At 40.0% G+C, this 25292-nt stretch overlaps 2 protein-coding genes and 1 long non-coding RNA gene across 4 annotated transcripts in view; 1 reads left to right on the forward strand and 2 right to left on the reverse strand.

Moving 5' to 3' along the window:
• Positions 1 to 25219, reverse strand: part of LOC137231020 (uncharacterized) — a 76347-nt gene extending 51128 nt beyond the window's left edge. For both annotated transcript variants that reach the window (XR_010946345.1, XR_010946346.1), the window contains exons 1-3: positions 25074 to 25219; positions 24272 to 24363; positions 21047 to 21143 (exon numbers count right to left, since the gene is read on the reverse strand). This is a non-coding gene — a long non-coding RNA (uncharacterized lncRNA). The remainder of the gene's footprint in view (positions 1 to 21046; positions 21144 to 24271; positions 24364 to 25073) is intronic.
• On the reverse strand, positions 5109 to 7708 carry PATE2 (prostate and testis expressed 2). The gene is made up of 3 exons (XM_067747693.1): positions 7464 to 7708; positions 6701 to 6829; positions 5109 to 6342 (listed from the first exon to the last, which is right to left on the reverse strand). The coding sequence occupies exons 1-3, from the start codon at positions 7513 to 7515 to the stop codon at positions 6206 to 6208; spliced, it is 318 nt and encodes a 105-aa protein (XP_067603794.1). The 5' UTR covers positions 7516 to 7708; the 3' UTR covers positions 5109 to 6205.
• Positions 10981 to 13053, forward strand: LOC137230611 (prostate and testis expressed protein 3-like). Its single transcript, XM_067750333.1, is given in 5 exon segments — positions 10981 to 11155; positions 12349 to 12375; positions 12378 to 12470; positions 12888 to 12956; positions 12959 to 13053. Coding segments are annotated over 5 exon segments (333 nt in total). The 5' UTR covers positions 10981 to 11106.
• Positions 25220 to 25292: the final 73 nt, after the last annotated feature.

Consider the following 25292-nt stretch of genomic DNA (forward strand, 5'->3'; position numbering starts at 1 on the left):
ATGCCTCAGGGTAGATGGCCAGTCTTCAACAGCCCTAGAATAGAAACTTGGTTTCATGGATAATATTAGAGAAAGTACACTTAACTTCTGGCCGCCTGCTGGAAGAAAACCCAAAATATCTTTTCTTATATGCTGAGGTTAGATAAATTATTGCAGAGACCATGCAAATAGGAAACATAGGAACATAGTTGGGAAATTCAGGACTCATGGGAGAAGATTTCTGAGGCTTTTAACAGCAAAATATTACTGTAGAAGCTTAGATTTCATAAGATACAAGGGGAGCTCCTAGAAAATTCTCACTGTTAATACAGTGAATTTAAGAGGAGGAAGATAGAAGAAACGCTATGTTGGTTGACAGGAGAAATCTGAAGTCTCTCAAGTTGACATTCTGAACCCAAAGCTCAGCCTAGCTGAGAGGCACTGAAGTACGTGTGGCCCAGCAGCCCAAGTCCTGCACGCAGTTGCAGAGGCTTCTAAGACTGGGAAAAGTGGTACCAGGAAAAGCTCTGTTTTATCTTTCATGTGATTTTTCTCTTTTGTCTCCTTCAGGAACCAACCCGACCCCATTCCAGCCTGGGTAACCCTCTGTCCAGGAATAAAATGAGATTTGGTATAAAACAAAAGAAAATTAAAATAATGTAGTAATAGGCAGGGTTTTACATTTTAAAACAGAGTATGCAACATGACAATAAGCCAGGGAATTATTCTGAGAAAGAGTTTTCCAAATTCCTTTACCTTTCATTTATGATGGAACCTGGGAACCACCTATTGGACAGTTCTCCTATGGTATAAAGGGAATGCCTCACCCCACCCCCGTCAACCTACAATGCCTGTGATAAGAGAGGGTGGGGGCAGGGGAGAGGGAGCAGAACATCACAGTGTCTCAAATGCCTGTTGCTAAGAGGCGGAGAAAAATTCACTGCACTGACTGTGGTGATTTGTTTGGATTACAAGGGAACTTAGGTTGCTGCTACTCAATGAAGAGAAGAAGAACTTTTTTTGAAAACCACAGGATATGCTGGAACATCCTTAGTACTCTCTTGTCCAACAGACTTGTTCAATAGAAACCTGCAACAATGCAATAAGGACAAAACCACCAAGGGTTCAGATCTTACAGGAATGAAGGCTGGACTATGCCATCAGGTCAAGAACCCTGTCCAGCTGAGACACTGGCAGAAGTGAGAGAAGGTGGAGCAGACACTGTGAATGCATCTGTGAGCATTATGCTCAGCCTCACGTCAGTTACAGGAGTGGGGCCTTCAGCGAAGATTTTACATTGCTTGCTCATTTCAAGGCTCTCTCTTGACTCCCACCAGAAACAGCCCTGCGGGTAGCTATTCCTAGTTTGGGGTGATAATATGACTGAATCTCTATCATCTTCCAAGGTTGTAATGGGAAGTTTCTCATTCCCCGTGCTGGGAATGCAGTTTCCACCTAAATGAAGGAGAATGGATGCTGAGAGGTAAAGGTGGTGGAGTGTACTGGTTTTCTTCCATTTACCCCTTTCAGATCAATTCTCTACCCTTCTCCATCCTGCTCTCTGACCCACTGGAGATTCTTCTTTTTTTTTCTTATTTCCACAATCCTTTCTTTGACAACAATAGACAATCATGGTAACAGGTCTTTAGGGAGCTTTATTCTCTTTAGGTATTCAACTAAAAATACAACAGCTAAGGGAAAATTACAATCTTTATATTATGTGGGGGTTTTTTTTGATGGTTTTGATTTACCATACAAAAACATTTACTTCTGTATGTGGTCAAATGTATCAATCTTTTCTTTGGCCTCACCATGCAGCTTGTGGGATCTTAGTTCCCCGACCAGGGATCAAACCCTGGCAGTGAAAGCACCAAGTCCTAACCACTGGACTGACAGGGAATTTCCAAATCTATCAATTTTGTCCTGTTTTGTGACTGATGCCATGATTAGAAAAGCTCCCTCTATCACTAGATTATATAAATATTTCTAAATATCTTTAATATAATAGTGAGCTTAGAATGAGAGAGAGCTTTGGGATTGTATAAATACTGGATTCAATTCCAGCTCTGCCATTAACTAGTTGTAACAGACTGTATTTTCCAAAGATGGCTACAACAGTATCTCCCATATCACAAGCTCTTCTACAACTTACCTACTCTCCAATCAAAAGTGGAACCTGGGCTTCCCTGGTGGCGCAGTGGTTGAGAGTCCACCTGCCGATGCAGGGGACACGGGTTCATGCCCGGGTCCAGGAAGATCCCACATGCCGCGGAGCGGCTGGGCCCGTGAGCCATGGCCGCTGAGCCTGCGCGTCCGGAGCCTGTGCTCCGCAACGGGAGAGGCCACAGCAGTGAGAGGCCCGCGTACCGAAAAAAAAAAAAAAAAAAAGTGGAACCTGGCGAGGCTTGTGATTCACTTATAACCAACAGAATGTAGCAGAAGTGATGATGCACGACTTCCAAATGTGATGCAACTTCCACCTTGTTAGAATATACACTTGCCTTTAGAGCCCCTAAGCTTCTGTGTAAGGAGCCTGGGCCTCCATGCAGTACAGGGGTCCAAGTCATATGGAGTCCATATGTAGGTGTTCTGACCAACAGCCCCAGGTGACATCACAACTTATACGAGTAACAACTGCAAAAATGTAGACGTGAAGACACCTCTGAATAATTCCAGTCTCCCACTCTCGAGTCACCTCCAGCCTTCAAGTCTCTCCAGCTGCGGTCGTAGACATCATGCAGCAGAGACAAGCCATCCCTACTACCTACTTTCTGAATTGCTGACCCACAGTACTAGTGAACACAATCATTTTTTATGCATCAATAATAACTGGAAAATTGTGTGATACTTGTTGAGTTAACCCAATTAGCTTCTGGGCAACCTCTTCTTCAGGTTTTTCATCTATTACATTGTTTTACAATACTAGCTACTTCATAGGAAGTTGTGAAGATTAAATGAGACCATTTATGAAAAGTACAAAACACGTGTCTATTGCACACTAAGAGGTCAAACAGTAATAGTCACAACAATTAAGAAGTAAGGATTTTATTACATTTAAATCTTTAATATATGTGAAAATTATTTTGATTTAATGCATAAGGTTGCATGTATTATGTACCAGTCAACTCCAAATTAACCTTTAGATTAGTAGGCAAATTACTGTCTTTAAAATGATATGTGAAGAAAAAATTTGCATATATGAAAAAAGAGCTTATGCTTATTTCAGGATTGATACTTGGTGTGCTATCATGGGGGTAAAGAAATTTTCACCTAGGTCTTATTCTGTTCATTTGTTCAAGTTGGAAAATGGAAACAGGAAGAATATCCCAAGATGGGGTAAACCAAGAGAAAATTCTCTCCAAGATTACAGCAATTTTATCTAGGCTGTAAGGAAGCCTAATAAAAAAGATTCTCCCCATTCGTGAGGAGCTAATTCACACACTACGTGCACTGTCACTCAGAGGCACCAAAATGTAACTGCATTTTCTAACCCAACCTCATCTTGTTTTATTTTATATTTAAAAAAAAAATTTTAATTAAAAAAAATTTTTTTGAAATTTTTGCCCACACCACGCGGCTTGTGGGATCTTAGTTCCCCGACCAGGGATCGAACCTGTGCACTCGGCAGTGAAAGCTCAGCATCCTAACCACTGGACTGCTGGGGAATTTCCTCATCTTATTTTAGAGCTCCATGCCCTATGATGGCAGAAAACACTTGGTCTTCCCAGCTTAAAATTTAGAGGGGGAGTAAAGAAAGCAGGGAGGTCAGGGGAAATGTTAACAGTAACATGGTCTCAACTGGAGACTGGCTTTAGTCAGAGCCCATGGAAAAGCTCTGGCACAAAAATTGCACTGCAGGCTTTTTCCAACCTGCCTGCCTCTGGCACAAGCTGCACATGCAGCTTGATGGAAGGAGTCGGCCATTTGTTGACTGAGGTCTTTGCTCTAGTTGGGAGTTCAGCATCCAGGCGAGGCAGCTCCCATCTGGCAGAGGGCAAATCTCCAGAGAAGTAAATAGCTGTGAATTGTCATAAGCCAACACTCAATGCAGCTGGGTCGCAGATGCACTGATTAGCAAAAAGGATTTGGGCAGGGCACCAAAATCAAATCAAAATCATCCACTACATAATGTAATATTCAATGCTCTATTGCTGAGAATGCCAATGCTTGTTCTTGAAAGATCAAGGAAAGATTTTATAATTAGAAACTTCTTGTTCAACAAAGCCAAGTTTTGTCTAAACAATGATTCACAAATATTTTTAAAGTCTATTTTGAAACCCAGTGAAAAACAATGATCTCTCTATTTTTTTTCTAAATGATGTTTCCCAACCCCATGATTCAATGGGTGAGAGAGCCCACATACAGCCAGAAATAAAAATATGTTGTTTCCCCTAAATGTCCATCGACAGATGATGGATAAAGAAGATGTGGTACTATACACAATGGAATATTACTCAGCCATTAAAAAAATGAAATAATGTCATTTTCAGGAACATGGATGCACCTAGAGATTATCATACTAAGAGAAGTCAGAAAAAGACAAATAACATATGATATCACTTGTATGTGGAATCTAAAATATGACACAAATGAACATATCTATGAAACAGAAACAGACTCACAGATACAGAAAACAGACTTGTGGTTGCCAAGGGGGAGTGGGGTGGGGAAGAGATGGGTTGGGAGTTTGGGATTAGCAGATGCAAACTATTATATATAGGATGGATAAACAACAAGGTTTTACTGTATAGCACAGGGAACTATATTCAATATCCTGTGATAAACCATAATGGAAAAGAATATGAAAAAGAACATATATATGTATAACTGAATCACTTTGCTGTACAGCAGAAATTAAAACAACATTGTAAATCGACTATACTTCAATAAAATTTTTAAAAATATATGTTGCTTCCCTAACTCAAAATATCCATGTTACATTGGCTTTTCCAACCTGCCTGCCTATTTTGAAAAAGTTATCTACATGTCTTTCTTCATCCCAGCTAAAATCCCAGATGAGAATTCCTCAGGAAGGATTATATTTTCAGGCGCAGACAAAGGCAAAGAGTACACCAAACTCTTCAAGTAGAGGGGTAATTGTTTTACTGTAAGAATTTCATGTGGCATAGTAAGGGAGAAAAATGATCGTGGAAATCCAGGACCAAGAACTGTAGTAAGCTTCATTCACAAGAAGAGAAATGTCAGGGTTATTCTATACCCAGGGAAGCTTCACCACCTTGGCCACAGGTGGGTTGTTTCACCACCAACGCTACACAGTTTCTCTCTGTCTATTTGTTCCATTCCGTGTCACCTGCATCTCTTCCCACCCCTACTAGCTTCTGCTATATCATCCCTTCTGTTTACTCATAACTGCATCATACATAGGACACCCTGTAACTGGAACACTACCACATGGCATCTCTATACATACTATTATCTTAACTTGCTTTATTATCAACATTTTTTTCACATTCTTATGAGAGGAGACTGACCAGCCACTCTGGCACAAGGTTTCCATTTCCAATTCAATAACCTAGTTCAACCATGTGCTACCTGGCTACCTGTCCAGGAAGGGCCATGATAACTCCACCCACACCAAACTGTTTCTCATATCTTAGTTTCCACAAACTGAAATGCCCCTAAAATTTTCCTTGATGCCTCATCCCTTTGCCTGTCCAGTTTTTTCCTGGACTGAGATTCCTCCTAAGAGCTCTACCAGAGAAAGATGTGGCTCACGTTGCCAGAAAATTGGGAAACTGGAGTTAGTCTTCTTTTATCTCCAAAACCCATGGGCAAAAGGAGAGTGCCAGGTGTCAGAGCTAATCAAGAGAGAATCCCAGCCCAGAGGAGTGGGTATGGACAAGGATAAAGTATGATCACAGAATTCCCAGGACGAGCTTGGGATTATTTTGACCCAAGTCTTTGCATTTCCATATAGGAGATAATAAATAACCAATTTAAAACCCAACATTATTCATGGCAGCACCATCGTAAGAAAACCAAAACGCTGTGCGCGGGGATTTGCAAAACTTCCGTCTAGTGCTCCATCATTAATGAGAATCAGTTATCTCCTAGTAGCCTCCTTATGATGGCTACTCTTCACTACCAGCTGGCTTTCTCACTCTCTACCATTGGTTAGAAGTGGAGAGCAAAATACAGGTTTGGGGGAAAAGATAAGGGGGATGGTGAGTTGAAGAATAATCAAAAATCCAGGAGACATGCAGAACTAGACTCCCTCAGCGAGGTTGCAATCGTTTTTATGTTTGCAACAGATGAGCTCTGTCCTCTTTTCAAAACTTAAGAAGTTGATGTCCTCACAGTTGGTCATACATGACAGTTTTGAATAAAAATACATACTCCACCCTGAGGAGGTGAAAGAAAGGGAATATAACTGTAATGACTCTGTTTTCTCCTACCATATTCCTAGGAATAACCTCTTTTCAGAGACTCACTGATCTTTCTCTAGACCCAAATGAGCTAAAAGACAGAGTCTATCAATTACTGACCCAGAGAGTGGATTTTATTTCCTAACTTATAAGGAACACTCACCTTTCCTTTCCTCAATGCTGTCTTAAGGAAAAGTCCATCTTTGCCCTACCCTCTGCAGGACCACCCCATCCTCACCCATCCTACTCACCCATGTATTCCATGGACAAAAGCAGGTAACTGTCTCTAAGGGGAAAAGGTGGTTGTTTCTCAGTCACTTTATACCCAACACTACCTTTTCTGGTAAGTAAGTAAATGTTTTCAACAGCACAGGTCTGGTGGTACTTCAGGGTGCAGGACCTCATGCCTTCATAGCATATCCCAAGATGATATTTTTTACATTTATAACACATCGTCGAAGGCTCTGCCAGACACAGAAAGAGGTGCTTAAAGGATGCAGTATGGAGAAGGTTCTCCAGGCCTGGGGGCTTCCCAACAGGAACTTACTATTGACTAGTGGTTCCCAACTTTTCTAGGGACCCTGATCCCTTTGATAATCTTGTGAAAGCTAACTTATACAGACATAAATCAAATATTGTATATAATCTCAAAAGGTTGGAGTTCCTGTAAAATTTATCTATGGTCCCCAAGTAATGAACCCCTTATCTAGCCTAATGATTTTGTCCAGTAATGGGGAAGAGGAAGCAAAGACGGGGACTTTAGCTTCCTTACTCCACGAAATGGACTAAATTGGTCTGGGAGAAGATCAAACTCCTAGGATTCTATAGTAGGAATGGATAACAGCTTTCTTAAAAGATGGAGGGGAAGGTTTACTACAAAAATGTCATCAATAACCTTTTTACCAAGGACTTTAGACTACCTGTGGTCATACCTATCAGATGTTCAAGAAATTCACCTGTGGAAAGAAGAAGTTTCCCTGACATAATCACACATGCATCGGCCAAAGCCCCAAGAGCCAATTCTGGAAATTTCTCCTTCCCCCGCATCTTCCCATCTCTTAATCAACAACCAACCCTTCCTCTGTCTCCAGGACTTACCCTTACTCATGCAGACCAGAAAGACTATGCACAGCAGAAAGAGAACAAACATCCTGGGACTTTGGTCCTGTGCAGTTGCCTGTGGAAGGTACTGGTTGATCTCCCCCAGTGTTCTGCCCTTGGGCTCTTCAGCTAAATCATAAAATTTCAGTGACGAACAGTACCTCAATGTTCCCAGAACCAACCAAACCACCAACTGGAGTCTCAATGCCCCTAAGGCATCTATTTAAAAATTCTCCTCAATGATGAATATATATATATATATATATATATATACACACACACACACAGACACATATACACACACATATATATATATATATATATAGATTCTTTATTCATTATTGTATAGCTAAGCTTTGTGCTCTGTAAGTCAAATTTTTTCCCCACATTTTAACCTTTCAGATATTTCAAGACAGGATTTGGACACTTTAGTTCCTTTTAGCTCTCTTCACTAATCTCAGAATAATATCAGATTTGTCTTTGTCTCACTTAGACCGAAGCACCAGGAATTAAGTTCAGGATTCCAGGTATAGTCTGAATGTGGGGGAAACACTGAGTGTCCCTTCTGTGGTGTAGGAAAGGGACGTTTCAGCAGAAAGGTGAGATGTGCCTAGTTTGCCTTCAGGTGTTATTAACTAATTCATGGATTTTTTAAAGCAAATATTTTCTACACACATACCAAATGCCAACATCACAAAAAGAGACGTCACCAAGTGAACCAGGCCACTAATCTGTGGCCTCACAAAGACTTGTCTAGTTAAGGAGACCACAAGTACATCAAGCATAGTTAGCTATGGGGGCCTAAATGAGAGACATTCAAAGTTGACTGCCTGACCAGGGAAGGCTTCCCTGAAGAAGGGATAGTTGAGCCGGACTTTGAAGGCTAGTGATGTGTTAGTTAGAAGAAGTGAATAGGGACAGGCGCCCAAAGGAACAGCAAATGTCAAAATACAGAGATGTCAGGCAACCTGACACACTGGGATGACAGCTGGTCATGTGGTTCTAGAGACATGGGTGAGCAAGAAACTCAGAGAGATGCACCTTGTTGGAGGTGATGGCATATGGGTAAAGAGAGGGGCTCAAGGGGACAGTGCACTGCACTTGTTGCTGAGATTACTTTGTCCCAAGCACATAAAATGGGATCTCTTGCTCACTATTGTGCAATTGCAAGACATCAATGAAAAGAGTCATTTTTCCCAGGGCTGGAAAAGACATTAAAGTACCCACTCCTCTGTACCAATACTGAATTCTAGAAAGGACATCTCCCTTTATCCCGAACTTAAGCTTGGTACACACATGGGTTCAGATCCTGGCTCTGCTGCTTGCCAACGTTGTGACTCTGGGTGAGTTACTGACGTTCAGAATCATTTTCATCATAGGATTGGTATTAGTAGTATTTTAAAGTCTGTGAAGAGAGAAAGCTCATATTTGTTAAGGTCCTGGAAACTATCAAGCACTAACTCCCTGCGCAGTGCTTAAAATTTCAGGAGAAGCCTGGGCCCTTTTGCTAGGGTAGGTGTCAGAAACTGAAGTCAAAAGGAGCCACACGCAGGAAAGGGCACCTGTGCGAGAGGCAATGAGGTGGAGGCTGTAACTGTGGTTTTGGCATCCAAGGGCCAAGAGCCTGGCTGTGAGGATGATGTTGGGAGCATCCTGTCAGGTGTTAAGTTGCAGCAAGGCTTACATTTGGCTTTGGGTATTGGAAAAGATGGAAAGATTAATTACATTGTCTTCTAGAATGAACTTTGAAGACATAGTCAGCTTTAGAACAAACTGTTTCATTTGCTTTGGGTGGGTTAGCAGCTGGGAACTAGCTGAGCTCTGATTCACTGAGACTGGGTGAGAACTGGGTCCCATTCTCATAGCTCAAGCGTGAGGTCATCCATGAGCTGATGATGCTCAGTTTTATATCTCTACCTCAGACCTCTACTTTGAGTTCCAGATTCACATCCACAAATACACATTCTACTTTAGAAGGTTCACACATGCCACGAGACATTGTTTACAAGAGAAAATCTGGTGGATGAGATACTGTGGTAGGATGAGAAGTAGATCAGAGAACCTCTTGCTTGGGTGGAGTTGCAAAATTCTACAATCCTAACTGAAAATAATCCCGTAGAAAAGAGATTCAGAACTCAATGGGCCTTCCAGAAAATATCTGCCAAGGGGCACCTTGAAGGAAGAAGAATAGAAACTGGGCAAACCCTCTGTGGTTTAACCTAGAATTTTTTCTTCCTTTGCTATGATTCTAGACTCACTCACTTTAAAGAAAGAGAAGAGAAAACAGGTGACAAATAAAGGCTCAGAAGTATGCTTCTTGATAAGCCTTTGGAAAGTCCTGAAAAATGCTATCTAGTTTCCAACATCTTCTCCTGAAAGATGGAAGAATAGAAAATGAGATTCAAAGACTTCACAATCTTGATTGCCATTCTAGAATCAATTCTTTTCAAAGGAACAAATTCCCTCATGTTTAAGGCCTCTCTTCTTAGGCAGAGATGGGCTCCACACTCTGGTCATAGAAAAGGAACACTATAAATTTTGTGGCATTTGAGCTAAGACTTTATTTCACCCGATCTTTATCTGATATCTAAAAATGTCATACTTGAGATATTTTGATGAACATATTGTTCCTACAACTAAAGAACATGTCGTTAAAATGAATTCATGAGAGAAGATTCCTATTGCCTCTAGCCAAAGTACCATAAGCTCACTGATGGGTTTCAGAGACTGACAGTGCCAGAACTGGTCATAATTTTCCAGTGGTTTACCCATGGTGAACCTTACCTGAGTTAACTTTTGTAGAGACAGATACCTAAAGCATGGGCAAAACTGGCCAGATTCACAATATAAATTTCCTAAAGATCAAGCCATGTGATAATTCTAGAGATGATTTCACAGCCCTACAAAGTAAAGAGTCCCTGGCCTTGGAGAACAGATTTCTAGTAAAGTGAAAGAGTTCTGGGCTGAGAATCAGAAATTCTAGGTGGAAGGCCCAGCTTGGTCATAGATTATACACCTTTGCATCTCTTTCACTCTTCGTTTTCTCATCCATGAAGTGTGGAGCTAGGTGAGCTTTTTTTTGACTTATTCGTTGCTCTGCTCTTACACATGAAACTGTGCCTGGTCCATAAAAGCTCTCAATAAATATTAGTTGAATGTATGAATAAATCTCCAAGAGGCATTCAATCAAGATGGCTTCTGGAACTAGAAAGTCTTGCTCTGAGTACTGGTGCTATAAGTCACTAGATATGTGATCTTGGGTAAGATGCTGGATCTCACCAAGCCTGTTTCCTCCTCTGTGAAACTGGGATAAGAATGATAATATCAAAGAAGAAAAACAAAAGAAAAAAAAGAATGATAATATCATAACTGCATTAATAATAATTACTATGATGAACAGTATATAAAAAACAAAGTTAACTTCATGTAAGCTCCAACATTTATTAATTATCATTCTCTGCTATGGGGTGGAGAGAGCATGAACTTGAGCTCCCAGAGGAAACCTTGTGTGATTGGTTCCCCTTAGGCATGAATAATCCCTGCCCTATGATGAAGAGGAAGGTTTCTTCTTGTGGCCTAAAGACTTGTGCTTGCAGACCCTGGCTTCTTTTCTTCCTGTATAACAGACTTCTCTGTCAGGATGGACAAACACTTCTTGTTGCTCTCATCCGTCTTCTGCTGCATTGCGGGTGAGTCACAGACTTGAGTGGGCTCCAGAGACAGGATCTAGGAAGCCCCATGGAACTCCATATGTGTAGCTGGCGTCCAGGCGGGGCTGAGTCTTGACCACGTTTATACGGGAGGGGAAGCCAGCCTTCAGAATGCTCCCTGGGCCTCCATGCCAACTTGTCTGCCCTTTTCAACATTCTGCCATTCCCCGTCAAGGGCTCAAGCCGCTGTGGCTGCCCCATCATAGTGCTCCCCACTCTGTCCCTACCATTCCCCATAATCAAAACTCCTAGTGAGATTTTCCTCAGGACATCCTTTCCATTTATAAATCTGTATCCCATCTGCTGAGCCTACAATGAATAATTTTGTAGCTGGTTTTAGTGCTATCAAGGGTTTTTGATGCCCTTATCAGGGATTTTTATATTACAACAAGTGATTGCAGGAAAGAAAATACTGGATGCACTGGAATCAGACAGATTAAAAAATGTTTCAGTCACTGTCTTAAATTCTCTGTATCTCTGGTTGCTCACTAGAGAAATGGGGAAATCCCTACTTACAAGGCTTTTGTGAGGATTAAATCAGATACAAAGTAAGAGAACATGGCCCATATGAGATGCTCGATAAATGTTACTTTCTCACTTAGGTGCACCCAGGAGAGGTGTTTTTTGTTTTTTTTTTTAATTAAACCTGTATTTTGACCAGTTCACCCCACAGTACCACAAAAAATGGCACTGACTATGATATAATTCATGAGGCCTTCACGTAGATTCAGTTCCAAGTTAAAAACAGAGTATATCACCTAACAATATGTAAGCCGCCAATCTCAGAAATCCCATCGTAGTAATGCTAGCACAGGTAAAAGTTTAAAGCTCTCAGCCTCATTATCACACTCCTACCTACAGTGCTGCCAGGTAAGCCAGGCCAGCATTTACAGAACCATTTTTAAGCCGGAAAGCCATTTAGCCAGAGGCTAAATCTTTGCTCAAAGTCACCACGTTAAAAGGGCTGAAGTCGGGACCAGAAACCTTTAACTCTCACAGAGGCATTTCTCCAGGATGTGGAGTTGGTGAGAGATCCAGCTGCTTACTCCCGGATCCCAGCCACCAGCTCTTCACCTACCCGCGCACCACACCCCGCACCCCAGGCCTGGATAGGTCTAGCTTCTTCTAAGTCCCTGCCTCCCCTGGCCTCACACCAGCTCTGTGCTCTCCAGCAATGACACCCCTGAGATGCATAACATGCCCCTTCGCACACAGACAGATCGCTGTAGAAGGGGCTTCGGTGTCTGTGCTGCTGAGAAGCATGAGACATGCGTGATCTTAAAGACCTTCCAGGGTAAGTTAGAGGAGGTGCTGTGAGATTCCCAGAAAATTCTTAGGCGAGTACTCCACCAATTTCCTATCTCAGACTAAGGCCAACTCAAGAGAGGAACCAAAGTGCCGTATACCCCTGGGCATGGGTCCCTGTGCATGCAGACAGAAGAGGACCTGGGGAAATGAGACACGAGGAAGAAGCATCTGTACAAAGAGTTGAGGGTTTCCAGGGAACTTAGGCAAATAACCCCTGCAGGGGACCTGTGATTTCTTCATCTCCCTGCCTGAGTCCCCTTGGGAAGTACAAGATGGGAAGCCAACCCCAAACCTACCTCGGATGCCTAAATAAATTTTTACTGACAGGACTAGTGCCAGGTTTGACTTGTCTTTAAAGAACTTAGATCACTGGCTTATTTTCTATGATTTCTTCTTATTACAGATAACATCCTCCAGTTATCATATATGGTGTGTCAGAGATTCTGCAGAGAATTGACATACGATCTCAACGATGAACTTATGTTCATACATGCTGCAACTACAATTATTGTAACTTCAAAAATCTAAAATATTTTTTCTCCAAAGTTGTCCCTTTAAAATGTTATTGATGTTTCTCTGCCTTCACAGTCTGCCTGCCCTTGCTTTTCTGCCCTGTCTGTCCTGGAAGGACCCCAGCTCTCTCTGTAATTCAGTGTTATCCTTCCTGGTGCCTCAAGCTTGGTTCCTACCTCAGTCGGAGGATAATGATTCTGAACAACAGATTTCTCCCATTACAGGGTCTGGCATTTCTGTACTTCAGGAGGCCTCCCCCAAGAGGCCCAGTAGAAAACTTTAAAACAAGACCATTCTAGATCCTTGTGATTATCTTAGAGAGTGGAGGTGGACTAGAAATTCTTATTATGGCTATAATTAAGCAGAAATAGCAACAAAACAGATGGTGGACACTCAAGATTTTCCTCTATTGGCAAAAAGTTATTTTCCCCCGTGGACAGTGTCCATCTCACACTCAGTCATGATTTTCTTAGCATTTACATGGTGTCTCCATATACAATGTAAGAAACAGCAAATAAAGAATTTCCTGCCTCTGTGACATTCACAGTTCACACATAGCCACTTCTAGGCCTGTCAAGATGTACATTCAAGATATATTACAACTCTCATTTCTTCCTATTCCTCTTCTAGTCTTCTCAATTCCTTTCCTCTTTTGCCACCCACCTCTACTCTGACCTCCCCGGCAAGGAACACAATGACTATACAAATTCTCCCTCTTCTGAATACCCAAGTCACTTTATGGGTACTTTTTTTTTTTGGACACTCTTTCACAAAAATGAATCATTTCTCTGTTTGTCTAATTTGCCCTAGTATGTTATAAATCACAGCTAGAACATGTGCCTTGTTTTATTCATCTCTATTGCCTTTAGCTGGCCAATTAAACTTTATTGTGTTTAATTGAACAGCCAGTAAAGTTGATGGAATTTTTCTTGTCCATCTGTTTAGCGTGACTTTTCTGGTTTTTTACCTATTTTGTTGAGTGTACTGGGAATGGTAACCTCTAGTCCCTACCAGACATAGAACTTTCACTCCAGTGCCAACATACCATGTGTTTTTCTCAAAGAGATTATGAAAAGGACATTTCTTATTATGGGACCCTCCACTATTCAAATATATTAACTAAAAAAAATTTTTTTTTGATGGGATTCTTCTAAAACTGAATAGCTAATCTTACTTCAAAATTCAAAATCAATACTTTATTATATCAAGTATGAAATAGGCCTGGAAGTTTAGAAAGGGTAATCTGGCCCAACCCTTGGAAATATCTGAAAGCACATGTTTTCCTAGTTTTAATGATGTCAGGATTGATCACATAAATTTGCTTGTTCTCAGACTTATCTATACCATCTAAAGTTTCCCTTCAATCTTTCATCTAACAGATTTTAGCCCTATTGATTATTGTTAACAAGATCTGTTATTCATCATGAGTTGAATAATAATCTTAGTTGAAGTATAATTCATATATAATAAAATGCACATATTTTAAATATACAGTTTGATGTGATTTGAAAAATGTATAAACCTATATAACCACCATCTCATTTAAAACATAGAATATTTTTATCACCTTAGTAAGTTTCTTCAGGTAACAATCCACTCCCAAAAGTATTATTCTAACTTCTATCACCATAGAACTAATTTTATTTTACCTGTTCTTTTTTTTTGGCTGCGTTGGGTCTTCATTGCTGTGCGTGGGCTTTTCTCTAGTTGCAGCGAGCGGGGGCTACTCTTTGGTGCGGTGCGTGGGCTTCTCATTGCGGTGGCTTCTCTTGTTGCAGAGCATGGGCTCTAGCCACCTGCCTCTGTGACAGGAGCACGGCTTCAGTAGTTGTGGCTCACAGACTCTAGAGCGCAGGCTCAGTAGTTGTGGCACACGAGCTTAGTTGCCCCACGGCATGTGGGATCTTCCTGGACCAGGGTTAGAACCCATGTCCCCTGCATTGGCAGGCGGATTCTTAACCACTGTGCCACCAGGGAAGTCCCAGCCTATTCTTGAACTTATTATAAAATAAATTATACAGAAAGTACTATCTTGAGTCTGGTTTCTATCACTCACCATAATATTGTTAAGATTCATGCATGTTTCACTTATATCAAAAGTTTATTCTTTTTTTCCCCATTGTATACATACACTACAATTTATTAGATCAATTCTCTTATTGATGGACATTGAGTTGTTTCCAGCTTTGGGCTATTGTGAATAAAGCTGCTATGAACATTTTCATATAAGAGTTTTGATGGACATACACACTCATTTCTCTTTGGTAGGTAATTAAAAGTAACATGTATGAGTCATAGGGTAGGCATATACATAACTTTAAAAGAAATTGCCAAAGGGTTTACCAAAGTGGTGGTACCAATATATAGTCCTACCAGTACTGTATGAGAATTCCAGTTACTCTACATAATTCCCATCACCAATTATTATCAGTCATTTATTGTTTTGTTCTTTTTACTTTTTGGCTGCACCTTGCAGCATGTGGGATCTTAGTTCCCTGACCAGGGATCGAACCCTCACCCCCTGAAGTGGAACCTCTGAGTCCTAACTGCTGGACCGCCAGGGAAGTCCTATCAGTCATTTAAATTTTAACTAGTCTACTCATCGTAAAATTTATCTTACACTTTACTGATAACTAATGGAATTCAGCCACTTTTTATGCTCCAGGTTAGATAATAATTCATCCATGTTTCCTTCTAATACTTTCATGGATTTAAATTAACATTTTGATTCTCCATTTGGAATTTACCCTTGTAAGAAAGTGATCCAATTTAATCTATTTCCACATGACTAGCCAATTAGTCCAACAACATTTATCTTTTATTTATTTTTTAATATATCTTTACTGGAGTAAAATTGCTTTACAATGTTCTGTTAGTTTCTGCTGAACAACATGAATCAGCTATATGCATACATATGTCCCCATATCCTCTTTCTCTTGAGCCTCCCCCCCCACCCAGGTCATCACAAAGCACCAAGCTGATCTCCCTGTGCTATGCAGCAGCTTCCCACTAGCTATCTATTTTACATTTGGTAGTGTATATATGTCAATGCTACTATCTCACTACATCCCAGCCTCCCCTTCCCCCACTGTGTCCTCAAGTCCATTCTCTACATCTACATCTTTATTCCTGCCCTACCACTAGGTTCATCAGTACCATTTTCCTAGATTATATATATATATATATATATATAATATATATATATATATATATATATATGCGTTAGCATATGGTATTTGTTTTTCTCTTTCTGACTTACTTCACTCTTTATCACTGACTCTAGGTCCATCCACCTTACTACAAATAACTCAATTTCATTCCTTTTTATGGCTGAGTAATATTCCATTCTATATATGTGCCACATCTTCTTTATCCATTCGTCTGTCAATGGACATTTAGGTTGTTTCCATATCCTGGCTATTGTAAATAGTGCTGCAATGAACATTGTGGTACATGTATCTTTTTGAATTATGGTTATCTCAGGGTACCAGAAATATTTATTTTAAAGTTAACATTTTTCTCAACTAATTTGAGATGCCTCTTTCATAATATGCTGAATTTCCATTAGCACTTAACACTAATTCTGGGTTCTCTACTTAGTTAAATTTTTCTACACATTACCTCTACCTCACAACATACACAAAAAACAAATTCAAACTGGATTGTAGGTTTAAAGTGAAAAGTATAACAATAAAACTTCTAGAAGAAAGCACAGCATGTAGTTGTAACTTTGGAATAGGCAAAAGGTTACTTAAACATCACCTGAACAGCAAAACCATTTTTAAACATTGATAAGTTAGACTTCATTGAAATTAACAATGGCGGTTCATCAAAATGTATCAGTAAGAGAGTGAAAAGACAAGTTAACGACTTGGAGAAGATATTTGCAATACTGATATCCTAAGTAGAACTTGTATACAGAACATAAAAATCTTATAGCTTTCCTAGACAAACAAAAGCTGAGACAAACAAACACTAGACCTGCCTTGCAAGAAATGCTGAAAGGAGTTATACAAGGTGAAATAAAAAGATGTTAATTAATGACATGAAGACATATGAAAATATATAACACACTGGTACAGGTAAATATACAAACTTAGAAAACTCTAATAGCATGGTTTGTTAACCACTTAACTATACTACAAAGGTCAAAGGAAAAAGCATTAAATATAATTTAGCTACTATAAGTTGCTAATAAATACACAATATAAAAAGAGTTAAATAATGACCTCAAGATATAAAAAAGATGAAGTAAAAGAGTGAAGTTTTGTAGACAATCAAAATTAAGTTGCTATCAGGTTGAACTAGATTGTTTTACCTATGAGATGTCTTATATAACACTCATGGTGGAGGGGAAATTGGAAAAAGATAGTCAAAATGTACAAACTTCCAGTTATAAGAAAGTTGCTAAGAGCTCTCATCACAAGGAGACCTTTTTTTCTTTTTATTGTATCTCTATGAGATAAAGGATGTTAACTAAACCTATTATGATGATCATTTCACAATATATGTAAACCAAACCATCATGATGTACACCTTAAACTTATATAGTGATGTATGTTAATTATTTCTCAATAAAACTGGGGGGCAGGGGGAAGACTCATGGTAACCACAAAACAAAACCCTTGAGTAGAGGCACAAAAGATAAAGAAAGGGGAAACAGCAAACCACCATGGAAAACACCAATTTACAAAGGTAGGCAGAAACAACAGGAAAAAGAAACAATATAAATACAAAAAAACCAGAAAACAATTAATAAGATGGCATTAGTAAGTCCTTACATATCAATAATAACTCTAAATGTAATGGATTGAATTCACCAATCAAAAGGCACAGAGTGGCTGGAAGGATAAAACAACAAGACCAAACCATGTGCTGCCTACAAGAGACTGACTTCAGTTTTAACATATTATTGACTGGGAGATTTTTGCAGAAACGAATGCTTGTGGCTATAATATGTCTCCAGTCAAAAATGTGTTAAGGACACGTATAGGCTCAAAGTGAAGAGATGAAAAAAGGTAATCCATGCAAGAGGAAACCAAAAGAAAGCAGGGGTAGCTATACTTATATCACAAAAATTAGGCTTTAAGCCAAAAAACAGTAACAAGAGACAAAGAAGGTCAATATATAATGATAAAGGGGCCAATTCACCAAGAAGATACGATGATGATAAATATATACAAACCCAACTTCATGAAGTACATAAATGTATTAAGACAATACTAGCAGAGTAAAAGAGAAATAGACTATGATACAATAGTAGTAGGGAACTTCAGTACCCTACTTTCAGCAATAGATAGATCATACAGATAGATGATCCAGATAGATCATCTGGACACAAAACAAGTCTTAGGAAATTTTTAAAGATTGAAATGATACCAAGTATTTTTTTCTGACCACAATGGTATGAACCTAGAAATAAAGAGTAAAAGGAAACTGGGAAATCTACAAACATGTGGAAATTAAACACCACACTCCAGAACAAGCAATGACTCAAAAAAGAAATCAAATGAGAAATCAAATAGTATCTTGAAGCAAATAAAAATGGAATCACAACATACTAAAATTTATGGGGTACTGCAAAAGCAGTTCTAAGAGGCAAACTTATAGTGATAAATGCATATATTAAGAAAATAGAAAGATCTCAAATAAACAACCTAACTTTACACTTCAAGGAACTAGAAAAAGAAGAACTAACTAAGCCCAAAGTTAGCAGAAGCAAAGAAATCACAAAAATTGGAGTGAAAATAAATGCAATAGAGACCAAAAAGTTTTTTAAATAAACAAAACTAAGATCTGTTTTTTTGGAAAAGATAAACAAAATTGACAAACCATTAGCTGGACTAAGAAAAAAAAAGAGATTCAAATAATAAAATCAGAAATGAAAGAGGAGACACTACAAATGATAACACAGAAATAATAAGGATCATATGAGACTACTAAGAACAATTACAGGCCAATCAGTTGGTTAACCTAGAAGAAATGGATCAATTCCTAGAAACATAAAACCTATGAAGACTGAATCAGGAAGAAATAGATAATCTGAACAGACCAATAATAAGTAAGGAGACTGATTCAACAATCAAAAACCTCCCAACACAGAAAACTGAAGGACCAGATGGCTTCACCGGCAAATTCTACCATACATTTAAAGAAGAATTAATGCCAATCCTTCTCAAAGGCCTCCCAAAAATTAAGGAGGAAGGAACATTTCCAAATTCATTTTACAAGACCAGCACTACCCTGATACCAAAGCCAGATAAGGACACTACAAGGAAGGAAAACTAGAGATCAATATCTCTGATAAATATAGAGGCAGAAATTCTCAACAAAATATTAGCAAACTGAACTCAACAACATATTGAAAGGATTATACATTGTGACCAAATAGGATTTATCGCTGGGATGCAAGTATGGTTCAACCAATGCACATCAATAAATGTGATACACCACATTAATAGAATGAAAGATAAAAATTATATGATCATCTCAATAGATGCAGAAAAAGGATTTGACAAAATATAACATCCTTTTGTGATAAAAATCCTCAAAAAATTGGTGATAGTAGGAACATAAAACCTACAACCAAGAATATGCTTGTTCAGATTCAATGGAGAAATCACAAGCTTTACAGGCAAGCAAAAGCTAAGACAATTCAGCACCACCAGACCAGCTTTACAACAAACACTAAAGGAACTTCTCTAGGCAGAAAAGAAAAGCCCACAACTAGAAACAAGAAAATTACAGATGGGAAAGCTTAACAGTAAAGGAAAACATATAGTAAAGGCAGGAAATCAAGAGGAGAGCACAAATGCAGGACATTGGAAATGCATGTGAAATTGAGACTATCAACCTAAAGCAGTCTTGTATACATATAGACTGCTATATCAAAACCTCCGGATAACTGCGACATTAAGGCATCAAAGGGTTTCTTTCCTCCCCAGGGTTCCCCTGTTTCTTTCTTTCAATCCTACTCTAGGTCAACCCTTGGGCCAATTATTCTCCTAGGTATCTTACTTTCTTTTTTCATTCCAAAATTAAAATTCCTTCTCACCACCTCCTAAGACTGAGAATTCAGGGTCCTTTTCTCTCTGAGCCTCAGGTTGAAACTACTTTCTATGAAGCCACCTAAATGCTGGCTTAACTCTGCTACTTCTCCTTGGACTGTGGGCACAGAAATTTTCCGATGTCTTCCCTTCTGCACACAAAAATCTCTACTCGGTTCTTAATTCTTTTATTTCTAAAAATGTAAACATCTGTAAGAAGTACAGCAGGTACAAAGAAACATGGTGTAAAGAAAACCTCGTTCACCATCTGGCATGTCCTGTCTAAGACTTTCATTTGTAAGAGGTGGTTCTCAGTTGGGGATGGTCTTGCCCCCACGGTTGGCATTTGGTGATATCTGGACACATTTGTGATTGTCATTATTGGGATGCTACTGCATCTGAAGTGTAGAGGCCAGGGATACTGCTCCACATCCTACAATGTGCAGAACAGTCCTCCCAAACAAAAAATTATCTAGCCCAGAATATCAACAGTGCTGAAGTTGAGAAACTCTGATTTACAACATCACCATATTTCATTCCACCTCAACTCATATAGCATCTGCCCCTCCCAGCTGGGGCATCTCACTGATTATTAGGAATTTCAGGACAGGAGTTTTGCTCCTGAGTGAAAGGAAGTAATTAAATGTTCTGACTTAATGGCAGGACATTTAATTTAAAATTTAATCCAACCACACTGAATCCCATTACACACAGAGCTTTGATAGTGGTGGCAAGTAACAGCAAATATGAGACATATACCTGCCCTCAAAGAGCTTGATCTTCTTGGGAGGAAAAGAAATACACACTTGGAGAAGTAATAAGAATAAAAAGCAAGATATGAGTATCAGTGCTTAAGACATAAATAAGAACGACTGGGAGTAACATACTTGAGTTGGCCCTTAAATAGATTTAAAATGAAAGCATTTTAGAAATGAAAGCAGTTAACATAATATCTAATGTAACTCCATTTAACAGGTGAGAAGAAAAACACAGAGAAACTAACCTGTCCAAATTATGCTGGCAAATTACTGGGAAGAGAACTCTGGTCTCCTGATTCCTGACCCTCGCTGTTTCGTTTACAACCGTTGCCTTTGTGACTGCTAAAAAAGAAGAGAGAGAGATGAGCAGAGAAGGCCCTGTATGAACAATGGCAGAAGTGTACATCATCATCATAGTTATAATAATAATCACTGCTGATATATGAATGCTTAGTAAGTAGACTGGTGAAGGGCTCACATTATGAAGTATCAGAAAGTAAGACTGGAAAGGAAATGAGCAGCTTGGGATGAAGAGATAAGATTAAACTAAACAGAATATCAACAGTCTCAGTCTAGGTATTTTAGAAGTTAAATGAGAAATAAAGGTAAGTGCTATAAGAATTTCAAAAAGGGTCAAATTCCAATGGCTGAGGGTAATCAGGCATGGCTTGGTGGGAGGGGTAAACTGGAGATGAGCTTTCAAGAGGCACAGGATTTGAAAGGAGGTAAGAGGAGAACCTAGATAAGGAAGGGATCCAAAGTTAAATAAACCAAGTGGCTTTGAGGACAGTGAAGAAACAAGACTGACTACAATGGGAAGCTTGAGTAGAGGGGACCTGGGAAATGAGGCTGAAAAGGCAGGATGGGTCCAGATCATGCAGGGCCCCAAGAAGAATGAATTTACTCTGGCAAAGAGAGGCCACTGCAGGTGCTTTAGCATAATAACTTGATTAATGTTTTAGGACAACTCCTCTGGCAATGATGTATAGGATGGACAGAGCCAAGAGAGATAAAAGGGAAGGCAGAGAGCTATTCTTCTCGTTAAGAACAGAATAAAGAATATTATAAAGACTAAAGAATATACAATATTTATAATGCAGTGAGTTATTATTTCATAGACACTATGCTAACATACTTTTTCTCTGTTAATTCTCACAGAAAACATACAAAGGAAGTCGAATTATCATCTCCATTTTTAAAATGAGAAAATAGAATCAAAGAGAGGCTACATAACTTGCCCAGGTCACATATCTAGGCATTGGAGGAGTCAGAATTTGAGCCCAGATAATATGACCCAGAGCCTACAGTCTTAGCTACTATGCCATATCCTTCAATATTATTAAATGTGTCTGAAAGAATCCAAGAACAAAATAATAGGGCTGAACTAATGATTAGTGGTAAAAAAGGAACTGGAAGGAAGAGAGATGAGACTTTACAAGGGAACAAATGACAGAACTTAATGAGATATATGGAGATGAGAAAGAGTAAAAAATGATCATCTCTTGGGCTTCCCTGGTGGCGCAGTGGTTGAGAGTCCGCCTGCCGATGCAGGGGACACGGGTTCGTGCTCCGGTTAGGGAAGATCCCACATGCCGCGGAGCGGCTGGGCCCGTGAGCCATGGCCGCTGAGCCTGCGCGTCCGGAGGCTGTGCTCTGCAATGTGAGAGGCCACGGCAGTGAGAGGCCCGTGTACCGCAAAAAAAAAAAAAGATCATCTCTTAAGGGGTGAGAGCACAGGGAAATGATAATACCATTCACCCTTGGAAATCACAAGGGTGAAACCAGAGGGGAAAGATGAGTAATATTTCAGATATGCTGCATTTGCAAAGATGAAAAGAAATTCACGTAGAAATTCTAATATGCAGATAAGATAGATTTCAGAAACTCAGGAGAGATAAGGATTGAAATTACAGATTTTGAAACTATCTCACATAAAATGAATAGTGGAAACAAAAAAACTATTAAGCTCTCCAAGGGAGGGAAAAAAAAAAAAGGACCAATCCTTGGGGACCAGCAACAATTGAAAGGCAGAGCAGAGAGGCAGGAGCAGAAGCAGGACAGGGTAGTCTCCCAGAGTTCAACAAATGAGAGTTTCCAGAAGAGAGCAGGCTGCCTTCTCTTTTCACTCTGTACTCTCCCGGAAGATCTCATTCTCACCTATTCCTTAAACTACCATCCACACACATGCAAATAAAAGATGAGAGGTCTACACTTGAAGGAGTTTGAAAATGTCAACAAAGGGGTGAGGTAAGCAAAGATATCATAAAGGAGTGATTAACTTAAACATGAGCATATAACCAGTTGAAAGCAATGTTCGAATGCATAAAGATGCTGATGCGTTAATTAAACTAGCTAGGCCGAATCAGGGAAAGCATCTGGAAAAGGATGCATTACTACCGAAAGGTAAGGAAACCATGTTAAACTACGTCACTTAGACACAATCAGCAAAATTCAGATTATGGGAAACTTCACAGAACAACCTGGTTCCTTCAACAGGTTGTTGAACAACTGGTTCCTTCAACAAGCAAATTGCAAGGGAAAAATATGGAGGTGGAACTTGTAGAAGAAGAGAAGCTTGAAAGACGTGTCAACCAATCACAACGTGTGAAGTGGACTGGGTCCTGGGTTAAACAAGCACAGTAGAGAAAAAAAAAAAATTATGAGGCAAGCAGGAAATTAAACTGGATATTTGATGATATTAAGGAAATACATTAAATATTTTAGCTGTAATAATAATATTGTGGTTATGCTTTTTAAAAGTCCTTTATGTTTTTAGAAATCATACTGATATATTTATAGCTTTCAGATGCCTGCTATTTGCTTCAAAGAAACACAAGAGGAGTTATGTAGATAGTGATACGGGAGCAGCGAGATTGGCCAGGAGTTAATAATTGTTGGGGCTGGCATTGAGTTCACGGAACTTCATTTTTTCCATATGTTTGAAATTTTCCTTCATATTTTTTTTTAAAAGATGCAGTTTGGTTTGCAGGAATAGGATTTCCTTCCATATACTGTAGTTTAAATGGCCCTGGTTAAGTTTTCTTGACCTGAGTTCAGTGGATTTCAAGGAACCACGAGGATTATCAAATCAGATCTAGACAAAGCTGGAGGATGAAGTGGTCCACCAAAAAACAGGGATTGAGTTGAACACAAGATACCACTTGAAAGATGACGGAAGATAGATCCTTCAAGTTATTGATTAAAGGGTTTCAAAGATAAAATTTTAACATAAAGGAGAACAAGAAACTAATGGGTGTGTGTGTGTAAGGAGTTTGCTGAATGAGCAAAGCAGTAGGTAAGAAAAATGACTCTGTCTGCTCTTGTTTCTAAGACAAATTCAATGCCACTGAAAAAGACATGCAGCTATGAGATGACGAAACCTAAACGTGGGATATTTGTTCATGAGAAAAGAATGTGTGCACTAAAGTCGTGTTAAGACACTGGAGATCTAGGGGTCGGGTCATTCAAACCTTCACAAACTACTTCTGTCTTCTTCTCCTTTGTTTATTCCTTCTTCTTTCCCCCAACAAATCCAAAGTGCCTTAGAGGTAGTGCAAAGGCCCTAGGACAAAGGGGTAAGAGTAAGAGGTAATATGAAGTTTGGAGGAAAAGATTACGGATTATTTTCTCCCTCTCACTGAATCCTGAATTTAATAGTGTAAATTAAATTTGTCACCTTCCTATTTGTTGTGAGGTGGGGTACAGAACGCTCAGGACGAGGGGGACAAGTTGCTTTAGTTAGGTTGCAGGGCAGTGATGAGGACACTGCGCTGTTAAGACCGCCACCCTTTTTCTTTTCTAGGTCTCACTGCCAGCAACTCCCAAAGCACTAGACTTTTCCCCCAGGTACGTAAACAAAACAAAACAAAACAAATTTAAGGGTAAGATTATGCGAAGGGAGCAGACGGGAGCATTCCAGAGGAAAACCACAAGCGAGGCCTCGTTCACCCAAGGAAGTTGGAGCGGTGGGAGCAGTTTGACAGTCACTTTGGCAAGGGTTGGAGACACAGCAACGGGTCAAATCAGAGAGCCTTGGAAACCACGGGAAAGACTCTGCGGATGCGCGTCCGGTCTTTATACGGAACCTGCGCGTATCAGACTCCAGGGCAACCGTCAGGAGGCAAGAGGCGGGACCGGGGGAAGTGGCTCCAACCCGGCTCTGAGAGCCGCCCTCCCCGATGTCTCCCAGCCCCACAGCCGCCGGAGCAGGGAAGGGAAGATTCCCCTGAGGTGAACGGAACGTTTAGAACACCTCTCCCCAAATCCAGCTACCTCGCTGTTAACCGAGGCTTGAGAGTCCTCTCCTCCCCTTCGGGGACACCTAAAAGCGACGCCGCCGCGGTTCCGGGTTACGCGCTGGAGCTCGGCGCGTGGCGGCCCTGGCGAATCCAAGCCCGGAGTCCCAGGCCTCCTCCCGCCCATGGGGGAGGGCCAAAAGAAAATAGGCACCAATCGGGATGTACACTTGGAAGACGTTTACCCTCTGGGCCA

Source organism: Pseudorca crassidens, chromosome 9 (assembly GCF_039906515.1).
Source record: "Pseudorca crassidens isolate mPseCra1 chromosome 9, mPseCra1.hap1, whole genome shotgun sequence".
Taxonomy (NCBI): Eukaryota; Metazoa; Chordata; class Mammalia; order Artiodactyla; family Delphinidae; genus Pseudorca; species Pseudorca crassidens.